At 34.0% G+C, this 16883-nt stretch overlaps 1 protein-coding gene across 1 annotated transcript; it reads right to left on the bottom strand.

Annotated features, from left to right (window-relative positions):
* Window positions 1–507: 507 nt before the first annotated feature.
* On the bottom strand, window positions 508–1587 carry LOC102607646 (L-type lectin-domain containing receptor kinase VIII.2-like). Its single transcript, XM_052435815.1, has 2 exons — window positions 1002–1587; window positions 508–881 (listed from the first exon to the last, which is right to left on the bottom strand). The coding sequence occupies exons 1-2, from the start codon at window positions 1585–1587 to the stop codon at window positions 508–510; spliced, it is 960 nt and encodes a 319-aa protein (XP_052291775.1).
* Window positions 1588–16883: the final 15296 nt, after the last annotated feature.

Below are 16883 nucleotides of genomic sequence, written 5' to 3'. Positions count from 1 at the left end.
GGCTCCATTTAATAAGCTTATGTATAAGGGGCCTTATGTTATTTTACATGGTGGGTCCCCTATTAAATGAAAAGTAACGTGAGTTTTATTTTGGGCATTATTTGGAGCCTAGGGTTTTCACTAAAGGGAGATATATAAGGCTTATTTTTCTCAACAGAAAAAAAACAAGAAGCCACTTTATACAGATCAGAGAAAAAGATTTTTCTCTCCATTGTTGAGAGAAAAATTTTCTCGTGCTAGTTGCTTTGGTAGTGATAAAGGCGCTCACACGTCAAGTGCAGATCGAACCTGAGTCATAACCTGGAAGATCATTGGAGACAGTTCGTGATCTAACAAGCGTGGTGGTGACGGATCGTGATCTAACAGGAGTGGTGGTGGCGGATCGTGATCTAGGAGCCTAAATCACTTCAACGGAAAAAATCCAAATTGGATTTCTAAGGTATGATTTCTAGAATACGTATTCTTATATATTATATGAGAGCGGTCCTTAAAAAGGTTTTATAAAATTTAAAAACCGGATTTTTCCCCAACAGAAATTTCAGAGAGTGTGAAGCGGCGAGGCTTATTGGGAGGCCTCGGCCTCTGCTTTTTCCCCGGCAATGCAATAGCTTTTCTTTGACGTCTGCTAATACAATACATAGCGGGAAAGATAACTAGAGCTAGCACAGACACAGCAATGAATATAAAAAAACCATGGGGCGGCTCTGGTTGCTGATGCTGTCCGCTACCACTACTACCAGCACCAGCAATCTGCTGGAGCATTATGTTATTCTCACACGTTTCTGATGATGGAATGAGAAGAAAAGCTTGGCTTGTAGACGAGATGTTCCATGAGAGCAAGTTGTGAATTTGGGTCATATTGCCTGTAGAAGCTGAGAATCCTACAAACATTTACTCATTCAGAAACGGAGATATATCCAGAACACCAGAGAATGTAGGTTTTGTTGAAGGGTAATCCTGACCGTCTGATCCAATTCTTACGTCCATCCAACCGCGCGTACCGTCATAGGCAATCCAAGCTCGATGAACAGAACCACCATTGAGAAATATTCCAACATCAGAAGCATTAATAGCTCTGGTGGAAACAATGCTTCCCAAATTGATACCCACGTGGTTATCATTTGGGTCTCCAAATTCAGGATCATGACGCGTGTCAAACTCAACAGCAACAGCTTTGTAATCATCCTTGCAGGCATCGTTGAAAGTGAGGCCGCTTCCACCATCTCTACTAGTTCTAGTACTATTGCTAGTGTTGAACTGAAAAGAACAAGTTGTTTCAAAAGAAGCAGGAGTTTTAGTGACGGGATCCAGCAAGCGAACAGGGGATGAGTAAATGGCTCTCCCTGCATGATGTCTCAGATCAGTTGCTTGGGAATCATGAGGGATTTGGATAACACCCTTTTCATTTGACAATTTGGCGCTCCCTAGTAGCTTTAAATCATGCAAAATTCTGGAATTATTGTGCAGGCTGAAATCAGGGAAAAAGATATGCTTCCTTGCGCTTATTTCAGGTGATGAATCAACTAAAATTGAGAATACTTCTATTGACACTAACAAGAAGAAGCAATAATAGAGGCAAATGTCCATTGCATTGAATACAAAGAAAGAAATATGAATGAATACATAGCTAAACTGCTAAGCTAAGCAGGATCTTATGGTTTTTTGAGAGACGGACGTGGCGAAGCATGCACCTCTCATTCAGAATTTCAATATGATAAAGAGTGTGATTTGTTCGTATCTGTAAGCTACTAGTATAGTAGTATAATATACTCTTGCCAACAAGATGCATAGAGTCCCTCAATGCCTCAACTCTATTATTGGTGAACCTGACAAATTCTATCATCTACTCTTGTAATTTTATTATGTTAAAATAGGTTTAGACGCACATTAGGTTGAGTTTATGCTTTAGACCTGCAATAATTTTTTTTTAATACTGATATTCATATTACATCGGAAATTATTATTGGTATTTACAATTAGATTGAGAGAGGATTGAAACTAACTCCCATAATACTTTTACGAGGGTTCGAACCCTTACTTTGTACATTCGGCCAAAGGTTGTTTAGTTATTTAGACCCACAATCTTAATTTGACTATTATTTGTAATTTTCAATTCAAGTTTTGCTTTATTCATTCAATTGTTGAAGGCGACAAAACCTTTAAGAGTTTAAACAAAAGGACAAAAAATACAAGAGAATTATTGCCACAAGAAATGGGTTCTCAATTCTTCTATAAATTGATCCAAATAAGTGATGTAAGGCATAGAAGGCCTATAATTTATCTTGAAGTCTTGATGGCTCTACTTGCAATTGCAAAATGTACATATTGAGTCGTATTTAATATTAATGTTTGGTAGCCATACCTTAAAAATTATAATATTAAAATATCTAATAAACACTAATTATTGTGACTTGAAAGATAAGTTAGTTTGATCAACCACTTTTATGATAAAAAACCAATAATATCTTTACTATTTTTGTCAAAATTATTATTTAAAAATCATATTTATTACACACTATTAACTTTTATTTTCTATTTACATTTTTTTTATAACAATTGTAATTTAAAAAGTATAAACACCTCAATACCAAACAAGGTCTCAAACTATTGAAAGTAGCTGAATGGGTTCACTGTTGTTCAAACTACTAGAAAATGGTCTTTACTGATACTTATTTTGTGATACTTTGTTAAAAAGTATCAGTATGTATATACATTTGGATCATTTTCCACTTTTAACAAATAAGTATCACTAATTACTAATACTAAGGTATCAATAACTTTAGTAATAAAGATCAATGACACTAAGGTAATAGTAATAAAAAAATTATCATTTTAATTTTTTTCAAACCCAAGACCTCTAAACCTAAAGCTTGTACATTGAATCAAATGGCCACTAGGCTACGAATTATTATTTTCTAAGTAGACAAAAACAAAACAAATGGACAAATCATATCCAAAATATAATAAAAAATTTTCAACTTCCTCTACCAAAATATTTGTTCCCTCCTAAGCTCCCCAGATCCAAAAAATCCCTAACATTCAAATTTTCGAAAAGTGCTCAGCCATGATTTTGTCAAACAGGTGGCACAAGTCATCCATTTACCTTCAAAATCCTAACTTCTTCTTTCTTTTCTAATTTCATGATTTTTGGTTTCTATTATTTCATCAGATCTTGAGTTTTTTTTTTAAATTGTTCTTCTAAGTTTAAATGAGTGATTGGGAGAAGAGCTTCTATGTTTCTTTGGTTACTTGGAAGAAACTAGAAGGTAGAGATTCAATTTTTATTGTATTTTTTTCTCTGCTATTTTCTTTTTGTTTTAGTTGGAACCAGATAGCCTTTATTGTTTCTACTTTGGAAAATATTGTGTTTACAGTGACGGACACTATAAGGTTTACTTTATTTTGTTGATGTGTGATATTAACCATTTTTCAAACTGAAACCCTAAAATTTTCTACACTGAAACCCTAAAATTTTCTAATTAGGGAATTCTTAAGAGCAACATGATTCTATTGAAATTGATGGTTTATATTGGTACATAGTTGTTCTATGTTAATATAACTAATGACTTATTAACGTTTTGTGCATGCTTTACTATATATATATATATATAGTGGAACATTAGTGTAATATAGTTCCCAATTGTGTTTGAACAGGAGGCATTTATTCCCATTACTGTTAGAAAGAAAATCACTGAATTGAATCTTTCTGATAGTGATAGAACTATAGAATCTGAACATTCTCCACTAAGGAGTTTGGCCATTGATCACGGTGAACCTCCTGTTGTGGTTAAAGTCTCACCCTATAAAATTCATAAACCAAATGATCCAGAGACAAATTTAGGAAGCATTATCCAACAGATATACCATTAATCTGCCATTTGGTATCTGAAGGAGCATTCTTTAATCCGAATGGCATTACAGTCCATTCATACTGTCCAAAAGGAATAGTAAAAGCAGTTTTATAACGGTCTTTAGGAAGAATTTGAATTTGCGAAAAATTTAACTCTGATTATTATCCTATGCGTTTAGAACATATAGGATAATAATTGATCTGTTCTAAGTCATTGAATTACACAAAAAAGAGATACAACAGGTCAATCTACAATGATTTTCAACTAAAATACAAGGATAATCCTATCTCTATCACTTTGTGAACATTAGTATTCCATTTCAGTTTTTATGACATAATCATTCTTCTGTTCTAATTGCTTGAAATGGATCAAAATACTAGATCTGGTAATTTGAATGGCATTACAATCCATTTATACTGTCCAAAAGGAACAGTAAAAGCAGTTTTATAACGGTCTTAGGAAGAATTTGAATTTGCCAAAATCCTGATTTCATATCAAATTTTGAAAAAATCTCATTTTAGACGTTTCTGAAGTTTCAAGTCTTGACAAATCTTTAATCCTTCTTTATTATTTCAAGCTGTAACTCATTATGACACCAAGGCACAGTTGAAAATCTAAGCAATTATGATCCCTTTCTTGTAATTTGGGAAATTAGAATGCTGAGTTACTAAGGGCAGAGATCTGGTCTCTTTGCCTTAGAGGTTTTGAAGAACACTTACCATTACAATCTTTAGAGGTGGAAGTCTTAAAGGGATCATAATTGAATTGCTTACAGAAATTGCCTAATTTGTCTGCATAATGAGTACAACTGCATCCATCCAACAAAAATTCTTTAATGCTTAGATTTTAATTTAGATGATCTAAATTAAAATATTAAAATTCCTTCAAAACCTAGTTCTAAACCTTACAATTTTTGTTAAATAAAAAATTTGGTTTTCTAAATCAAAAGGAAACCTGGAAAACAGACTAGTGATTCCTTGATGTCTATGGCTAAGTCAGGTAGAGACTTGACAATAGGTAAGGCTAATTCCCAATAAATTTTATTGGCTCTAGGAATAGGTTCTTCTTTAAAAGCTTCTATATCAGAAGAGGCTATAGATATGTCGTCATGTTCTAGTACGCCAATTTTACTAGATTGGGCACTATCAGTAAGGGCAGAGATATGTTCTAAGTCAATCTTGTCTATATAGCATATCTGTTTTAGAATTTGGTGAAATTCCCAATTATTTCAAGCATGTTTTAAAATATTTGTTTTTCTTTTAAGTCTTTTATTTCAAGCTTAATTTCTTTTATTTCCTTTTGAAGATCTTGAATATTATGAGTTGTTTTCTTTGTTTTCTTTTTATCAAGGATTTTAGGAAGCATTATCCAATTTTGATGTAACAGGAGAAACAGCTTGATTTTTTAAAGAATGATTATGTCATAAAAACTAAAGAACGTGACATCACCCTTTCAAAGCCTTTTGAAACAATTCAATTATTTACAGAACATTCATTAAAGAAATTAAAAGATAAGAATTTTAATTATGTTCACATCGGTTTAATACAAGTTGGTATAAAACCCTTAACAAAAGAATGTCTCAATACCTCTATTCTTGCTGTCCTAAGTTTTTAAAAAATCAAGCTTAAATACCTCCAAGATTTAGAATTCAATTAAGGGCAGAGATCTGTTCTAAGAAAATGTAATGACCAAGGTCTCAATACCACCGTGGTCAATGGCCAGTAGGAAATAAGATCAAAGGATGGATGTGAATAGGTGAATTAATGTCTCATTTATTTGTTACTAGTACGTGGCGTTGTTTCCAAATCAATGCAGAACTTAATCTGCCTTTGGGACCAGATCTGACTTAGAACAGATCAATATCCCGCACGTTCTGTTTTCCAGCCGATATACCAGAAGGCAAAAATTTTAAAATTTTAAATTATTTTAGGCAACCTAAGCAACACAAGGCTCATAGAAAATACTATATCTGGATCCCAGAAATAGTATTCTGATTGAATGGAGGGAGAAGAGAAGATACAACTAAGGGCAGAGATCCGGTCTCTTTACCTTAGAGGAACGTAGCAGTTTTAAAATAATGCTGATAAATTTAAATTGCAAAATTTAAACATACATTCAAAGCTTTAAATGAATTATAATATTAAATGCTTACATGATTTGCTTGAATCCGAAAATGAGTTACAGCTTTGAAGAAAAGGAAAATTACAAGAAAGGGAAAATTACAAGACATGAAATGTTTCCTTGATGTCTTGATCCAGATTTCCCAGAGAGAGAGAGAGAGAGAGCTTTGAGAATTAGTTTAAGGAAAAAAAATGCCGAGTGAAGGAGTTCTAAGTCTCAGTCTTCAAAACACTCCTCTTATACAATAATCAATAATTGCTTTTAAAAAAGAAAGCATAATGCTACAGCTGGTCTTCACATGCGTTGGTGGAGACTAGGGCCATCCACAAAAAAGCTTTTGCAATGTGGGAGACAGCATGATGAGGCATCTTCTGCTTTGTAGACTTTAGGAAAGCTTCACGTGAGTGGGTCCTTGAACAAAGGCAAAAGGTCTTCACGTGGAGAGATGCTTTATGAGGCAATAGTTATACCTCTTGAAAACATGGCACATGTGCGGCCACACTTGTGTCTCGAAAGACGTTTTCAAAAGATATTCTTATTAACTCTATAGGATGCTTTTGACTTCTTTTGAATGCGATAATGAAGGCCTTACAAGGAAAAGAAACGTCGAAAAAATACAGAGAAAATAAAAATTACATAAAAGATACAGAAATGGGAAATTACAAGACAGGAAATGTTTCCTTGATGTCTTGATCCAGATTTCCCAGAGAGAAAGAGAGAGCTTTGAGAATTAGTTTAAGGAAAAAAAATGCCGACTGAAGGAGTTCTAAGTCAGATATGGTCCCAAAGGCAGATTAAGTTCTGCATCGATCTGGAAACAACGCCACATACTAGTAACAAATAAATGTTTGAATTTAAAAATGTATAAAACTAACAAATAAAGTCAAATCTGGTCCCAAAGGCAGATTAAGTTCTGCATCGATCTGGAAACAACGCCACGTACTAGTAACAAATAAATGAGACATTAATTCACCTATTCACATCCATCCTTCGATCCTATTTCCTACTGGTATCAGAGCCTTTGGCAAATTCACCTCTTGGCCATTTACCACGGTGAACCTCCTGTAATGACCAAGGAACCTGAGGTATGATATTTCCTACTGGTATGAAATTATGTTCCTTGTTTGAAAATTCTAAAATTCTAAATAAATAAACCAAATGATCCAGAGACAAATTTAGGAAGAATTATCCAACAGAATAATTTCTGTAATGCTAACCTAAACACAATAAGAAAACAGTTGACTAGAATAGAAAATCAATTCCAATTATTTCCTATTTCCTACTATTTTAGAATTTGGTTTGGCCATTATTCGTTAGAATTTTTAATAGTATATAACATTAATCTTTAATCCTTTTAATTTAAAAGCAATCATTTCGTGGTTTTTTTTCTCTTATTTTTGGGTTTTGTTCGTATATGAATAGATTTCGATTTTTATTCACTATAAATAGTTTCATTGGATGATTACTTATTACAAATTATCAACTAGAAGCTTTTATAAAGGAAAAGTTTGAAGTATGTGGCTTAGGTTGAGAAATGAGATGTCTTTATCAATTCTTTAATGGATTTGTGTACAAGGCAAAACATAAATTTGTTTTCTTCAGTTCATTAATAAGGCAATATTAGATTTGCGAATGGGTTTTGTTTACATGTGTATGACATAACGCTTAGCACTATTGCTTTAGTTGTTTTAACTTTCTTATTTATATTTACATGATTCATGGTTATAATTATAAGACTTGTCTATAGTACAAATGGGATTTGTTTTTTTTTTTGGTTGAAAATTTTCTATGAAATTTGGTATGGGGATAACCATAAATTTATAACAAATTAATGGTTGATGAATTATTGTATCCGATAGAATTATCCTAGTTTAAGACTTTGAAGACTTTCAAGAAATTATTTTGGATAATAAGCATATGAGTAATAGCTTGAAAATTAATTTATTGCATCTATATAATGTATTAATTTTAAGAACTATGGATTATTTAATGAATATTCTAGAAAAAAAATGTTATATATGCATGTCTTCACATATAATGATTATATTTTAAAGTTTGTTATCTTTTTTTCCTAAGTTTAGGAAGAATGTTGAAACAGAAAGTGAGACGACTTCTAGGTGATGATGTTAGTCAAGTTTAAGCAACATTACTTGTGAGGCAAAATATATAATGATTATGTTATAATTCTATTTTTAATTTTTTTTCCTTAAAGTTTTATATTCAGGGTGAAAGGAATTTAGATTCATTGCAAATCGATATAGGCAATTAAAAACCTAGAATTAACAAATTAATTAATTTTCAGAAATACTATTCATCTTTCTTGCTCATAATTACTGTTCACTGACACTATTCACGGTTACTGTTCATCTGCATAAAAAATTTAATTTTTCTGAAAAACACAATAAATTGTAGAAATTAAATGACACAAAAATTTTTACGTGGTTCGGATTTAATTAATACTACATCCACGAGGTCACGCCCAGATGAAAAGTAATTCACTAAGTTGAGATGTTACAACCTATGGATTTACCAAATTTAATACTACTTACAGTTTACCACCATACAGTTCACTCAACCTTAGACTGAATCTGCTTCTCTTGAATAATTGCTCCCCCGCTTGATTCACGATCCTCAAGGCACTTCGCAAAGTGATCAATAGCAATTCTTCAATTCTTCAATTTATAGTTATCCAAGATTCACATAAACTCTCTACAATGATGAAAAGAAGATAAGGAAACAAATCAATACAACATTATGTGTCAAATCCGGATTCTCTAGGGAGGAAATCGAATTTTGCTTCTCTACTTTATGCTTTGTGTTGTGTGTCTTCAATTGTGAAATACCTCTCTTTATATAGGCACTAGGGTTTCACAAACATAGCAAGTCTTAAAAGGCTTTGATTATTTCTAAATAAGAGTTTATTTCCTCTTATAATTCCTATGAATCTGAGAAAAAAAAAAATCTGATCTTCTTGCTGTGTTTGTCACCCAAGAAATATCTAGAGCATTTAATAAACTTCATTTTTTAACCAACTTCTAGCTCTAAATAGATCTCATGTGCCAATTATAGAATCTTATTGACTTGCTAAATTAGACATCTAATTAAATTAGAAAACAAATATTCCAAATAAATTGAAATCCCACTAAATTAGGGAATTAATAAATTAATCTCTATTACAAGATATGCAATAAATAAAATTTCAATTTAACTAAACTTGCCATAAGATGCCAACTCTATAAATAATTGACTTAACAATCGCTCCCTTTGGCATTCTTGTGGCAAAAGCAATCCAACACAAGTCTTCCATGAAACTTGGCGCCAAAATATAGATCTGAAACAAGCATAAACAACAAGAAGAAACTAATCAAAATAATTAGCAATTGGCATGTTAGTTCATGTAAATAAACCAAGGCAAAAATTAAAATAAAATACTTATTTTATTGATTAATAAATAGAAAGGCAACATTAAGCAGAAAATCAAGAGAATTAAAGATAAACTCCCTCTAAGAACTAGAAATCCGAAAATCTAAAAATTCTTGAACAATAATAAAAACTCCCTCTAGAATTGAAAATACTACACTCCCTAACTCATTGCATCAAGCAATTGAAGACTTGAAACGAACAATTCAATTACTCCCCCTCTTTTGCCAAAAGATTGCAAAAAGAAAGAATCTGGAGCAACCACAAACATAAATTTTATAGAAGAGCAATAAATAAACATAGGGTAATTATCCACCGACCACTTACTTTTTCTAATTTTTTCAAAATACACACATCTTTTTTTTTCTTGGCAGCGCTCCACCTAAAGTTAACATTTTTTTCACTGATCCACTCCCGTTATAACACTGTTAGAACTTTGTTGACATTATAAGAGTAAAATTGTCATTTCACAATGACATTGTTTGAAGACAGAAGTGGACATGTGCAAAACAATATAATTTCAAGTAGAGTTCAACAAAAAAAATTTAAGAATTGTGTATTTTTCAAAAAAAATGAGAAAAAAGGTGGTCGGTGGATAATTGGCCCTTTACATTTGGGGGTAAAAAAATCATTTACACAACATTTCGTTAATTCTCTTAATAGTTTGAAGACAGAAGTGAACAAGTGCAAAATAATATAATTTCAAGTGGAGTTTAACAAAACAAATTAAGATTTGTGTATTTTTGAAAAAGTGTGAAAAAAATAAGTGGTCAGTGGATAATTGCCCATAAACATAATCCAATGCAAACAAGTCAGAAATATAACAGAAAATACTAAAAACGAAATCTATGCATGATATTTTACGAAACATACACACAGTGCAGAGTAGAGAAATTCAAAATTCAACTGAGAATGAATGAAATAGCATCTGAATGCCATCTACATACTGTTGGAAAGCGTATTGAATCATGTTTTCACAGGATTTTACATAACTGAATTTGGAGTTCTGTAGACAAAGTTATGACCAAAAGAACGCAACATGCTCAGCTGTGACGTGTAAAAGCTTGTCAATGCACTTAGAAAACAAAAAATTGAGTTTTGCTTAAAAACAATGTGACTCTTAAGATCTAAAAACATATCATCATGTAAGAATATGAAAATGCACATGCATCATGATTTTTTTTATTTAAAAAAAAGCATTAATAACAAAATTGAATAAGAAAAAGAAAAATATATCTGGGAATTTTTCACAACAAATATTAATCCATGAAATCAAGACTCTAATTTCCTTAATTAAGTAAAGATTAGAGAAATTTAAGCTTGTGTTTTTGTGTGCAAACAACTCAATCTAAACCTTTTTCCTAAAAATTCATCAATTTTCATAGTCAAAGTCTTAAATATAAAACATAGAGTTGGTCAAACTAACTTTATTATCTTGATCTCTAATTTTTTACCATTTGAATTGTGATTCACAAAGGGTTTGTCAAAAAAAAAACCCTACCAGATCAGCCAGAAGAGCAGAGACTCATGCAAGTCATACTGATCACCCAAGAGACCTCCAACATGTACTGGAGGCCATGTAAGATTTGCGCTACAAGCTGAATTCAAAATGTCAATATAAGAAGCATAAGTCAGAGAGGGCTCTATTGCTGGTACTGGGTCGGCAAGCCTTGAAGCAGAAATGAAAAAGCTTAAGAAACGGGTGGATGGGATGGAGAAAAGTCATGTAGAACCACTTTTAGAGGAGGTAGAACCACCGTTCACCAAGGATATACTAGAGGCCTCGTTGCCAGCAAAATTTAAGATGCCCCAAATAAAGTTATATAAAGGGGAAGAAGACCTAACAGAGTTGACAAATACAAAGAAAGGAACAGACTCAGACTCTCAGAGGACTGGAGAAAAACGGAAAAAGAAGGATGAACAGAATGAAAATCGGGGCTATTTTTAGTGGACTCTAACAGGGCACGAAACGCTCATGTACGGGAGGTTTGAGCAGTATTAAGGGCTTTACTGGTCAATTTAGTGGGTAAACCCCCAAAAGAGACTAGGATGGAACATAATACCATCACATTCACAGAAGAAGAGCTAGAGGGATACACTAGTTGCACGATGATGCTCTGGTTGTTTCGATAACTCTAGCCAACGGGAAAGTTTTCAGAGTCTTAGTAGATAATGAGAGTTCGACAGATATTTTATCTGTAGCAACATTTGACAAGATGAATATAGGAAGAGAAAAACTGATGCAAATTTGTACTCCATTGATTGGCTTTGGCGAAGAGTGCTTCATTCATTTGGGTAGTATAGACCTCCCAGTTACCATTGGAGAACCACATCACCAAGCTACGAAGATGGGGGGCTTTTTAGTAATGGAGCACCTTTCGGTTTATAATGTTATTTCAGATAGACCAGACCTAAATCTTTTTCGAGTAATAACCTCAACTTACCACTTAATGATAAAATTCCCTACAGAAATTGGGATTCGAATCTTAAGGGCAGATCAAGAAAAGTCTAGAAAATGATATACTATAGCTTTAAAAGGAAAAATAGACAAACAAGAATGTCAGAGGAATGAACAAGGAGAATCACCAGTAAAAGAGCTAGACACCATCCAGGTGTGGCATAATGATCAAGGTAAGATAGTTCGTGTTGGATCATTATTAACCTCAAAAATACGAAAACAGCTAGAAGATTTTCTCATATCAAATTCCGATGTATTCACATGGTCTCATGAAGACATGTCATCGATTAAATGTTGATCCTAGTCAAAAGCCAGTACGACAAAAGAGGAGATCATTCAATCCAGAAAGATAAAGGCAATAGAAGAGAAGGTGGAAAAAGTTTTAAAAGCAGACTTCATTAGAGAGGCCTACTATCCAAACTGGTTAGCCAACGTAGTGATGGTTAAAAAGCCAAATAGGAAGTTGAGGATCTATACAGAATTCACTGACTTAAATAAAGCATGTCCCAAAGACAACTTTCCTTTGCCTAGAATTGATCAGCTGGTTGATGCTACTGCAGGGCATCAGCTATTTACTTTTATAGATGCATATTCTGGGTATAACCAAATCTAGATATACCCATCAGATAAGGAAAAGACATATTTCGTCATGAATAAAGGCATGTATTGTTATAATGTTATGCCATTTGGGCTAAAAAATGATGGAGCAACCTATCAAAGGTTGGTTAATAAAATGTTTCATGGTCAAATTGAAAAAAAATATGGAGGTCTATGTAGATGATATGCTTGTCAAAAGTAAAAAAATGGAAGATCATATCACATACCTAGATGAAGCGTTTAGGATTTTGAAGCAGTACAATATAAAGTGAAACCCAAGCAAATGCGTGTTCAGAGTATCCTCAGGAAAGTTTTTAAGGTTTATGGTGAGCCAGTGAGGAATAAAAGCTAACCCATAAAAAATTCAAACCCTTTTAGATATGAAGTCTCTAAAATCAATTAGAGAAGTTAAAAGGTTAATAGGAAGAGTTGTAACCTTGAACCGGTTTATATCACAACCAACAGATAAATTCCTACCATTCGTTAAAACCCTCAGAGGAATGCGAGAAAGCCTTCGAGGAGTTAAAGAGGTATATGGGAAGTCCTCCAATTCTCTCTTAACCAATACCGGGAGAAGATCTTTATTTGTACCTGGCCATTTCAGACTCGGCAGTAAGTTCAGTATTGATAAGAGAAGAAAGTAAAGTGCAGAAGCCAGTTTATTATGTGAGTCATGCTCTGTTAGATGTCGAGATAAGGTATCCAGCTATAGAAAAAATGGCTTTAGCACTAGTAGTATCCGCCAGGAAACTAAGGCCTTACTTCCTGGCTCACACCACAGTGGTGCTCATAAATCAGCCCCTAAGGCAGATAATGCAATGACCAGGGGTGTCAAAAGGTTGGTGCAGTGGCCTGTAGAACTAGGAGAGCATGATATTAGGTACTGACTTAGAACAACAATTAAAGGGCAAGCAACCGCAGACTTTAGAGTGGAATTTACTAGTAACCAATTCAAGAAGGCCAGGATTAGCAAAGTAATAATACTAACTTGGCGATTATATGTGGATGGATCGTCAAACCAACAAGGGAGTGGAGTAGGGTTGATTTTAGTCACCCTAGAGCATATAGAGATAAGCTCTGCTCTCAGGTTTGGGTTCAAGGCCTCCAACAATGAGGCAGAGCACGAGGCCTTGCTTGCTGGTCTCAAATTAGCAAAAGAGATAGGAGTAGAGAAGCTGAACATTTTTAGTGATTCACAATTAATATCTGAGTACCATGCGAAGGAAAGCATGATGTTAACGTATCTACAAAATGTCAAAAAGCTACTAATGAATTTTGTAGAATACACCATCACTCAGGTTTCAAGAGAAGGAAACAGCAAAGCAGATGCTCTTCCAAGGTTGGCATTAGCCACGGATGCAGGCTTAAATAGATTAATCCCTTTTGAGTTCTTGTAAAATCTAAATATTAATAACGAAAAGAACAAGAAGATTAATCTTATGATTACAATTGAGAGCTAGATGGATCATAGCATTAGCTACTTAAGAGATAAGAAGTTGCTTGATAATAAGGATGAAGCAAGGAAAACTAGGTTAAGGTCAGCACGGTACGTGATTTTGGAAGATCTGTTATACAAGAGAGGAAATTAACTACCTTACTTTAGGTGTCTAACATCTGGTGAAGTAAACTAAGTGATAAGAGAAATCCATAAGGGTATTTACGGCAACCATTCAAGTGCAAGGTCGTCGGCCTACAAAGTCATTCGCCAAGGGTACTTTTGGCCTACCATGAAGGAAGATACATAGAAATTTATGCAACGATGTGACAAATGTCAAAGGTTTTCCAACATACCACGTCAACCCCTAGAACAGCTCACCTTAGTTGCTAGCCCATGGCAATTCACTCAGTGGGGGGTAGACATCATTGATCCAATGCCTACTGGCAAAAGGCAAACAAAATTTACAATCATGGTTGTAGACTATTTCACAAAGTGGGTAAAAATGGAACCCTTGGCATAAACTATAGAGCCTAAAACTACTGGATATATATAGAAGTCTATCATATGTCGATTTGGTATTCCCCATACCATTGTGATAGATAACGGGAAACAATTTAATAATCCCCATTTCAGGGGGTTATGCAAAGGCCTTGGGATTAAAATCTTTTTCTCTTCACCAGCTCATCCTCAAGCAAATGGACAGGTCGAAGTTGTCAACAAAATAATTAAGCACCACTTAAAGACCAAGCTGGAAAAGCATGAAGGGGCTTAGGCAGATGAATTACTATTCGTATTGTGGACTTACATAACCACATACACAATATAAACAAGAGAAACCCCATACTCCCTTGCATTTAGGACAGAAGCGGTGGTCCCTATAGAGATTAGCATGCCCTCCTATAGGGTGCAGTATTTTCAACCCGAGCAGAACTTAGAACAACTAAACCTCACCCTAGACTTGGTGGAAGAGAAAAGAGAGCAAGCTCTGTTTAAAGTAGCATCACACAAAAAAAGGGCAGCTCGCTACTTCAATTCAAAGGTGAAACCAAGAAGCTTTCGGTTGGTGATCTAGTTCTCAGAAAGATATTTCATAGCATAAAAGAGCAAAATGTTGGTGTGCTAGGACTAAATTGGGAAGGCCCTTATAGAGTGGTAGAAATTGTCAAGCATAGGACTTACAAGCTCGGATACATGAACAGAGTTATGATTCCACATCCTTGGAATGCAAAACATTTGAGAATTTACTATCAGTAATGAAGCGATTTTCTTTTCTAAAGTTTAGTTTAATAAGGATTTTTTTAAGTCATTACGAAGATTCTTTTTTATACTAATAGAAAGTTATTACCACTTTGCATTTGTGATAGTTTAATAGTATAGCACATCATTTGCTTGTTCTAGAATTTGGTGTTATTGTTTAAAATTTTCCTTTATTTGAAAGAGGGCAGCCGTGGTGCAAAACATGCAGGAAATCAACAAAAATATGCATAAAATGTGAAGGTCATGCCCCCAAGAGCAAAGAGCATGCTCTCAAAAGTGAGTGGGGAACAACAGACATGCTTCCTAGGAAGCAGAAATTATACTCCCATGGGAGTAGCAGGAAAATTTAATAAATATTCCTTGCCCTCCTGAGAAAAAGAAAAGTAAAAACAATAAAAACAAATTCTGAGAGCAGAAACCATGCCCTCAAAAGTAAGAAGTAACAGTCATGCTCCCCAAAATTATACTCCCATAAAAGCAGCAGAAAAAATTAACAGAATTCCTATAGAAAAAGAAAAGCAAGGAAAGTAAAAACTTTTTTTGTTACTTTTATAAAAATCAACAAAAGCAAGTGAAGAGCAAAGAGCAGTAAGACACTAAAAGGAAATACATTAATAAAGAAAATCGGGACATGCTCAGTTTACAACTTTATTACTAGAACAACCTTATTGCAAGAGCAAGAGAAAAGAAGAAAGACCACAACTAAAAACTAGGAAGATAATAGAAGAGTCAACATCCTACACATAATTGATAACTAGCATCATTAGTCTTCTAGAAAACGATAATCAAGTTGAGGGTAGCAACTCTTAATCATGGCCTTAACTTTGTCACCACCTTTTAGAAATTCTTCATCAAGGATATTCTCAAACTCAGTAGAAGCATTGAACTCTTCAATGGCTGAAGCCTTCATACTTGGAATTTTAAGGTTCAATTGGTCGAAGGATTTGGACAATTCTTGAACTTAGGACTGGGACTAAGCTAATTCTTCATTTGCAACATTAAATTACAACTTTAATTGGGCCACAAGAGCTTTCTCTTCACTTAGACACTTATCTAGCTCATCAATCTTTTTTCCAGAGGTTTGGCCCAACTCAAGTAAAGCATTTCTCTCTAGAGTCGAGGACTTTATCTTTTTTTTTATATATATTTGAACAGCACAACCAAGCTACAAAAAGATGAACACAATTAGGATCTAGCTTTATATCAGTAATGGTAACACAAAATCAATATTATTACTACCTAATAAACATTAGCAAGCATGGCTACAACATGATCAGAGTTCTCCATTTGCCTCATATTATCAGCAGAGACATTGAGGCCAAGATTGAGCAAAAGAGCTCAAATATGCTTGAGAAGGATCTTCCCAAGTGAAGTTATGTAAACCATCAAATAAGGGTAGAGTTCCTTGGCTTGGGCCGCTGAAAGAGTGTCAACATAAGAGCATTAGTGGAAGTAGATGCAGAGCCAAAGCCTGCAGATTGTGGATATGATCTCTCATGAGCGAAAGTTGGAAACAAATTTCTTTTTGTAATCATAGAGCAGTTGCAGGTTTTTTATGCGACTCTTGAGCAAGTACATTAGTGGAAACAAATGTAGAATGAAACCCAGGAGACTGAGAAAACGGTGTTTCACGAGTGCCAGATGGAAACAAAGTTTCTGGCTACAACCCTGGCACAGTTTGAAGACTCTAGTGTAACCCTTGAGTAGTTATAATTTCCTAGAAGGATGATCCCATATACTA

This window comes from Citrus sinensis, chromosome 3, assembly GCF_022201045.2.
Source record: "Citrus sinensis cultivar Valencia sweet orange chromosome 3, DVS_A1.0, whole genome shotgun sequence".
Classification (NCBI taxonomy): Eukaryota; Viridiplantae; Streptophyta; class Magnoliopsida; order Sapindales; family Rutaceae; genus Citrus; species Citrus sinensis.
This window is presented reverse-complemented; position numbering and strand designations above follow the sequence as displayed.

Bases quoted from the DNA above. Each gene is read 5' to 3' on its own strand.
- LOC102607646 (XM_052435815.1), bottom strand. From the start codon at position 1,587: ATGGACATTTGCCTCTATTATTGCTTCTTCTTGTTAGTGTCAATAGAA. The intron at 882-1,001 runs GTACGCGCGGTT...AAATGTTTGTAG, and splicing joins AGCTTGGATTGCCTATGACG to GATTCTCAGCTTCTACAGGC.